Source organism: Antrostomus carolinensis, unplaced genomic scaffold (assembly GCF_000700745.2).
Source record: "Antrostomus carolinensis isolate BGI_N321 unplaced genomic scaffold, ASM70074v2 scaffold50564, whole genome shotgun sequence".
NCBI lineage: Eukaryota > Metazoa > Chordata > Aves > Caprimulgiformes > Caprimulgidae > Antrostomus > Antrostomus carolinensis.
Genome location: NW_010309643.1, coordinates 14,681 through 22,324, shown reverse-complemented (window position 1 = coordinate 22,324; position 7,644 = coordinate 14,681). Strand labels below are relative to the sequence as shown.

Sequence of the window (7,644 nt, the reverse complement as noted above, 5' to 3'; positions counted from 1 at the left end):
TCTAAGACTTAATGGATATCTTAATATACCATCAAGAATGCATCTGCAAGACTATATTGCACAATCAGCCCAGAGTCAGATAAAAGCAAGGAATTCCAGGCCAATTGCAATATACTAAAACGTATGTAGTATATGCTCATTAGTATACACACGCTAGTGATAGCAAACAAGACAGCAAAAGCCTTAATCCTAAATTTCCTTGCTCTCTAGGTCATGTGAGACATTAGGGGCAATGGGTGCAAGCTGGAACACAGGAGGTTCCACTTAAACTTCAGAAGAAACTTCTTTACAGTGAGGGTGATGGAGCACTGGCACAGGCTGCCCAGGGAGGTTGTGGAGTCTCCTTCTCTGGAGATATTCAAGACCCGCCTGGACACCTTCCTGTGTGATCTCACCTAGGTGTTCCTGCTCCGGCAGGGGGATTGGACTAGATGATCTTTCGAGGTCCCTTCCAATCCCTAACATTCTGTGATTCTGTGAAATAGCATTTGCATTTTAAAATTGGAACTACTTTTGAAAAAAAGATGCACTTTGTTTGGTTTTGCTTTTGCTTTGTTGGGTTAAGTCAAATTTCAGTATAGAAAATGCAGGTTCTGACTATGATTGTTACTGAAATGGGTTGTAAGCACCTGTGGGCACCTCCTGACTCATGGTGGGGAAGAAAAAAAAAAGAAATCCCCATTTCATAGAAGATATTTAATCTCAGTTTTGGGTACAAAAGGAAGACTGGAAAACAGACTATCCTAAATAGGCCTAAAGCTATGATGAATCTTTAAATGTTGTTGCTGCCTTAAGTGAACTAGGTTTCTTCTGTAGCAACAAATAGCTTCATTACCTCTGTGTAAATACAGAGACACATACATCTGGCACTGATACTGGAGTTAAATTTCAATACTACTACAGGAGCAACACAGAAATCTGAACTTGCATTTCAGTGGAAGGGTTAAAGGATAAATATTTATAAATAACCAGAAGAAGAAGAATTCAGGGAAAGCTAACAGCAATTAACACCATTATGAAATTTTATTTTTGCTTCCATAAATAGCAGGTAACAACTCTTTATGGAAACATAAATATGCAACAATCTTAACTCATCCCTCCATGTAACTATAACAGAAAAAGCACCATACTCTATTAAAGATTTACATCAGATTCTTACTCATTCTTCATACTGAATAATCATCTGAAGCCATTGCACTTACAACTGTATACTAGGTTTCAAACAGAAGAGATCCTGAATAATGCAATGAAATAAACAGAATGTGTTGGGTTCGATGCTCTTTCGTCATTAGTGCCAGACATACAAGATGGCTGAAAAAATGCTACGCTGTAACTTACTAGTGTACTGCCAGTGGCACAGTAGCTCACCCAGCAGCAATGCTCTTACAGTAAGTAATTAATTATTGATTTTATTTTTTAATTCAGCATTTTTGCAGTCTCATTATGGGTATTTTTAAGAGGACTCATTTAATCTATTAACAGAAACACAAATATGAAAATACTGCATATCAAATGAGAACCCAAGGCCAGTCAAAACCACACAATATCAAAGTTTAAGTTTCCTGAATGGTCTCTACCAGTACTAAGTTCTTACATAGACTAAGGCACATTGCTAGTTGTTTCAATACACCGGAAGAAAACAACACTGCTTTACGTACTGTACTATCCAAATTCGTGGTAACCAACACATTCCTTTCAATAAGAAAAAAAAAGTAACTTTTGTATAAGAGCAACATTACTCTTAGGACCGTTACACACCTCCGTCTCTCCCTGACCTCTGACGTTGAGGACACAGTGCCTGAAGTAGCTGTAGTCATGGCTGTGGTAGTGGCTGTAGCATTTACAACAGATGGTGCAACAGGAACGGTCACTGCTGTAGGAACACTGTCCTTTTCTTTCTCAGTACTATCCTCAGCCCACAAACGATTTGAGGTACTACAGCATAACAAGCAGCAACACAAAAAAAGAGAAAAGGAAACAGCTAAACAATGAAAGCACTTTACTAAACAACTAATAACATGTACATTGAGGGACGGATTTTTTTTAAAAGCAAACTGAGAAATGTCTCTACTATGAAAGCTCAACTTGAGCTATTAAATTGAATAAATTAAGAACTGAACAAACAGTTCACAATAATTGAACTTGTCACCCTTCTATATTCTTTTATACCCACATGGCTGTCACTTTACAGTAGAAAGCCATTCACAGTTTTCAAGCCAAATTGTATGAAATTAAAACAAATTTAACAGGAAAGTGAAAAAATCCAGAACCCCAGGATCTACTAAACAAGAACGCATGCACATACATAAGCACACAGTAGACCTGACAAAAAAAAAAAAAAAAGAAAAAGAAAAAAAGGAAAAGAAGAAGTGTGCTGGTGCCATTACCTGCTTTGTACACCTGCTGAAGTAGAACCCGTTGTACTCTTTGTAGTAGTGTTTCCACTGGCAGGCAGTGTTTTCTGAAGACCAGCAGAAGAGGTAACTGTTGACGCAGTACTTGGAACATTAGAACTAATCAAATCATCTTGTCTTCTACCAAAGGAGCCACTGAAGGAGAGATGTACAATGAATGCATTTATTACTTATCTTTGCTCATTAAAATATCACAAAGCTGTGAATGATCCATTAAAGTCCTGCCCACGTAGTTCATGTCTCAGTTGAGTCTTGGAAACTTCTGGGGCAAAAGAAGCATTTTCAAAAGCCATTTTCTTCACGATTTTCTCAACTAGAATTTTTAATTTATAACTCCAGAAGGTAGCAGAAGTGTCCCTTAGTCCTGATCATGTCTCCACAAGAAGAGGAGATAAAGAATGGAATCTCACTGGTTTATGTGTGATTGTCTTGATCGCATCTACTTAAGTATTCATCAAGGGCGCCTAATGTCCCATTTTTAAACTGCTCTTTCATCCAGACTAAACACCTCAGAAAATGCAGAATTTTACTCCACAGTTTGTCAGAGAAGAAAATGTCATCAATATCACACCTCTTACAATTTTCAACTAATTAAACATACTGCTTATTTTTTTTTTAAACTCTCATCATTCCCAGAAAGATTAATCTCCCAGTCATGCTTTTCCCTTGCTCTTCAAATTGCAAAGAAGATCCAGTGGTTTCCAGATTTTTATTCACTCACTCGGTCTGAACAAATCTGCATTACCAAGTCAGGATGTCTGCCCACGACTAAATCTCAGAATCCACAGATAGGCCACACAGAGCATCATATTATTAACTGCAAAAGATTTAAGGAAAGATGTTTCTTTTTCATTCTGCAATTGATCATTTTTTCTATTACTAACAATTTTGAAATGATAAAGAAAAAATAATGGTACAAGAACAACTAAGGAAATATGCCATTAAAGCACCTCATGCTATTTAAAAGCAATGAGCACATTTTGTTTGAAGACTGGAGCATAAATATTGATAAAAGCTAACATACAAAGACTGTTCACATGTTATCAATTGTTGATATTTTCCATCCAGAACAGGAAATCTGTGCAACATCTTTCCTAAACCTAAAGTCAGGAAAATTTAGTTTTCTTTTTAAGGCAGGAGGTTAACAAAGATGTAAGATGTATTATGCGGTATGAAACAACCTGACCACATGCCAATGCCAACATCAATGCCAAGACAAAACAAGTTAAGTACCCATTCACCACGTACACCATCAGCACATATCAATATGCAACTTACCGACCTGAATTACACTCTTTTCTTTTGATCTATTCCTTTAAGATATTACTAAATTACTTATTTATTACTCCACTAATTCCAGTTAAGAACTTTACTCAAATAGCTACACTGAAACAACACAATGGAGTAAAGTTAATCATGTATGTATTTGCAGGATATGATTCCTTCTGAGAAAATCCTTCAAGATAGGAACCACACAAACCTGAAAATTATTTCCATATTAATCATAATTTCCTTTGCACTCGAGTTAGTTTTACGTAAGCATTCTATGATGCTCACACTCAAGGCAGATGTGGCTATAATCTACCATCATGGAGAGCAGCCCAAGAGCTCTGATACTGTCATGCAAAACAAAAGTTCAGCAGAGACAACCTTTTTCCCCTTTTCAGGTATCAAGCAGAATTAGTTCTATTTTAATATCTAAAATAGTTATCTTGGGCTACTGAACTAATCTGGAAAGAGTCAAACAACCTCAAACTGAAACAAGTAACAGGAAAAAGGAAGCATGTAATTTTAATTACATAGCAATTGCTGCAACACTCTAAGCTAGTAAAAATGGTGTAGCCTCAGAATAAGGACATACTTCACAACTACTTTGAACAACTTTTTAACATGTCACCATTCAATTATAAGCTGTCCTTACAAAGTGATTCAGTACTTAATTTGTTTCTTTTAATTTGTAAACTTATTTTGATAAAGAAAAGACAAGAGAAAATCCCACACCTTCTTTGATAACTAGTGTTTAATGATGTAGGACCTTCATTCAAACTGTTTTTCTTGACATCTTCCTCCCATTTTCTCCGTGTGTAGGAACTGCCACCACGTATTGAGCTAGCAGAAGAGTCCCTGCAAAAAAGACTATTTTATCAAACTCATATTAAAGAAAGTTATTCTTGATGCAAGCTGAAAAGGAATTTAAAAGTAAAGCTTAAAACCCTGGATAACACACTTAAGCATAACCACGCAGAACAGAAATAAAATGACCTTTATGGACAACCATGTTCAACCTCCTGTGCAGAAATACTACGTTCATACTAACACTGTTAGAAATGTCACAGAAAAGTAGCATCAAAAGAAAAACTGCTGAAAAGGATTTAATCGACATAAAATCAACCATCCACTTTTATCTGTGACCACTGCTGGCTTTGTTTTTCTCAAAAAAGGTTAACAAGAGGCTTTTCTGTTTGCTTCTGAGATTATCCAGTGAAGTAAAGGGAAAAATACTCGGGTTTTTTTAGAAATTGATTTCATGTTTTTTTTCATTCTTGGATGTTATAAGAAGAAGTTCAAAAGCTGACTAACCATTAGAACTCATGATACTGTAGACTAGTGTAAACAGGCCTGAAGTAGCCATTCCTGAGTGGCCTGCCACGTATCACTAGCTGACATTACTTTAGTCATAAGGAATCCCCAGCCTGTTACTGCAGTTTATAGCAGCAAGAAATAAACTTGTAAAAATCTACTTTAAAAAACTACCCTGAAAACTGATATTGATATGCAAAAAATTGAACTTCTAATAAAAATGTCAGCTCAGGATTTGAAGTAAAATTCAGATAGAAGGAAGAAAAAAATCTCTTTCACAAAACTATACATAAAAGGCAACCAGGCGTTCAAGGGAAAGTAAAATTTTGTAAAGATGTATTTTAAGTTCATATACTTTTGGCCTTCAGAATGCCGCTCTTTTTGCACAGTATTATCTGCTAGCACTTCTGTGGTCAGAAACAACTTTAGGAAAGGATCAAACACAAGCCAATGCAATGATCTCTTATCACCAAAGAGAAACACAAATTCTCAGGTATCATAGACCACAGAAAGGTCCTGCTGCGTGACAACTTTTTTACAATTACTGAATTAACTTTGCCAGTACTTTTCTGTAGCACTGGCTACTTGATTGAGGCTGGATGTTGGAGATTTGTTAATCTAAAAGCCCAGCTGGGATTCATCTTGAAGTTCTTTCCATTACTCACCATAGGATGTTAGCTGGATTACACTGTATCATCAATAAAATTAGACAACCAGGTGTTCAGATAGAACAAGAACCCAGCATTAAGCTAAGCAACAAGGACAGAGATCTGGGACAAAGGCAGAAAACTTAATAATTTATTAAGGTATCTTTAGGGCAGATGGTTAAATTCTACATGTAGAGAAGGTCAGACTAAATGTCAAAAATCTCTTATGGCTTTAAGTAACCTGAGTTGTCTGCCACATCATACACTAGGAAAAGTACTGATGCCCAAACAGACTGGCTTAAAAACAGGCTTCATCTCTGGTACACCAAGGAATACAGAAAGTTCTCAGCTCAATTGTTTGGTCAGCACTGGGACTAATGAGACTGATGATCCCAGTTCACTCAATGCATGGGAGTTAAATATGCTACTGACAATGCCCACTTTTGGAACTGTGTTTGTGAATAAACCACAATGGTTAAGACTGGCACGTCAAGGACATAAATAAACTTCAACACTGAAGTAAAATTTAATCCCTTTGTTAGAAGCAATAACAGCTTCTAAGAAATAAAATTGCAATTAAATATTTATCCCAATAAGAGATCCCAATAGAAAATCAAAAACCATGAGGAACTGGATTACTCTACAGATCAGCATAATCTATAGAGCAGGATAATGCTATAAATTAGCATTGCCTTAAGATCTGCAAGTTTGTCAGTCACTCTAAAATTAAGTAATTTTCTATTTAACAGAAATTGTAACTTCAGAGTCACCTGTTTTCTTTTTCATCAATGTCAGAGGTACTGGCCAGTCGTCTTGGTATTGTAGGTGCAACATATGCAAGTCGAGTTCCTTTTCCATCTTTCTCCTGAAAGACATGTATTTTTTATTAAGTGTTACTACTATTGATTATAATGCTATTGGCTGGAAAAACCATCATTATGACAACTTCAGCTGTATTTATCATGACCTGATTATACAAATGAGTTTTAAGCTTTAGTTAAATATCATAAGGACTACAATAGGAAAAGGAAACTGTTTATATTTTTATTCTAATGATGCAAGTGACTTGATTTATCTTTTTTCTGCTTTGCTGCAGTACAATCCCAACACTGATTAATGAAAGCAACTGTCTTAGTATTTTTACATAACATGGTACAGTATTATTCTTAATCCTGAAAACACTTAAACATTTGTACTCGAAACAGAACCACAAGTTCTATGCTGTTCACTTACTTGTTCTAAAGTAGTCCTTTACCTGGTTCAGTGTATTCATTATTCATGTTTAATTATAGAACTAAGTTTTTGTAAATAAAAAATTACTATGGAATACAAAAAGAAACTCCTTTTTATAAGATTCTTCCAACATCACTCTCCAAGTGCTGCTGAAACAACCAAATCTCTGATCTCCCTTAACTATAAAAACTACTACTAGCATTGCAAGTCCCAAAAAGGGAAAAGCCCCAGACCTAAGCACCAGGTCACCAGACAATGAAGGTGCACACTTCTAAAGAGACTATGCAGAAGCAGCATAACTTAATTTTTCAGAATTTTGATAAAGAATAGATGTGTAGTACAGTCTTACTTCTACAATACATCATAAACCCCTATACTAAAGTAAGGTAGATCAGTTCCTCAAAATGTTGTTTCACACTGAATATGATTACCTTTTCTTTGTTGTCCAATGAAGAGGAAAGTCTAGGACTTGAAGCAGAACGCATAACACCCGCAGAGTCTTTTTCCTTCTGAGCTTCTTTGGAAGCAGTAATCTCTGCAAGTGCACCATAACTACCAGTTTTTCTAAGACCTAACCTCCATGAAGCAGGAGATTCATCTTTCCTCTCTTCTTCTTTGGGAGAAACCTTGGTTGTAGATGCTGGAAACTACAAAACAGATGTAAATGAATTTACATTATTAATTTACATTACCTGTGGCAATTCATGCTCCTTGAGGAGATCTGAGAACACAACTTTTTAATAATCATAGAAGCACTGAAATTGTAGGGA

The 7,644-nt window shown here is 35.9% G+C and overlaps 1 protein-coding gene across 1 annotated transcript in view; it reads right to left on the bottom strand.

Annotated features, from left to right (window-relative positions):
• Positions 1-1,758: 1,758 nt before the first annotated feature.
• LOC104523546 (protein phosphatase 1 regulatory subunit 12A) overlaps positions 1,759-7,644 on the bottom strand; it is a gene marked incomplete at both ends in the record, with an annotated part of 18,912 nt that continues 13,026 nt past the window's right edge. Inside the window, 5 exons of the mRNA XM_029084536.1 lie at positions 1,759-1,935; positions 2,388-2,549; positions 4,416-4,538; positions 6,412-6,506; positions 7,306-7,521. Coding sequence (XP_028940369.1) covers positions 1,759-1,935; positions 2,388-2,549; positions 4,416-4,538; positions 6,412-6,506; positions 7,306-7,521 — 773 coding nt within the window. The remainder of the gene's footprint in view (positions 1,936-2,387; positions 2,550-4,415; positions 4,539-6,411; positions 6,507-7,305; positions 7,522-7,644) is intronic.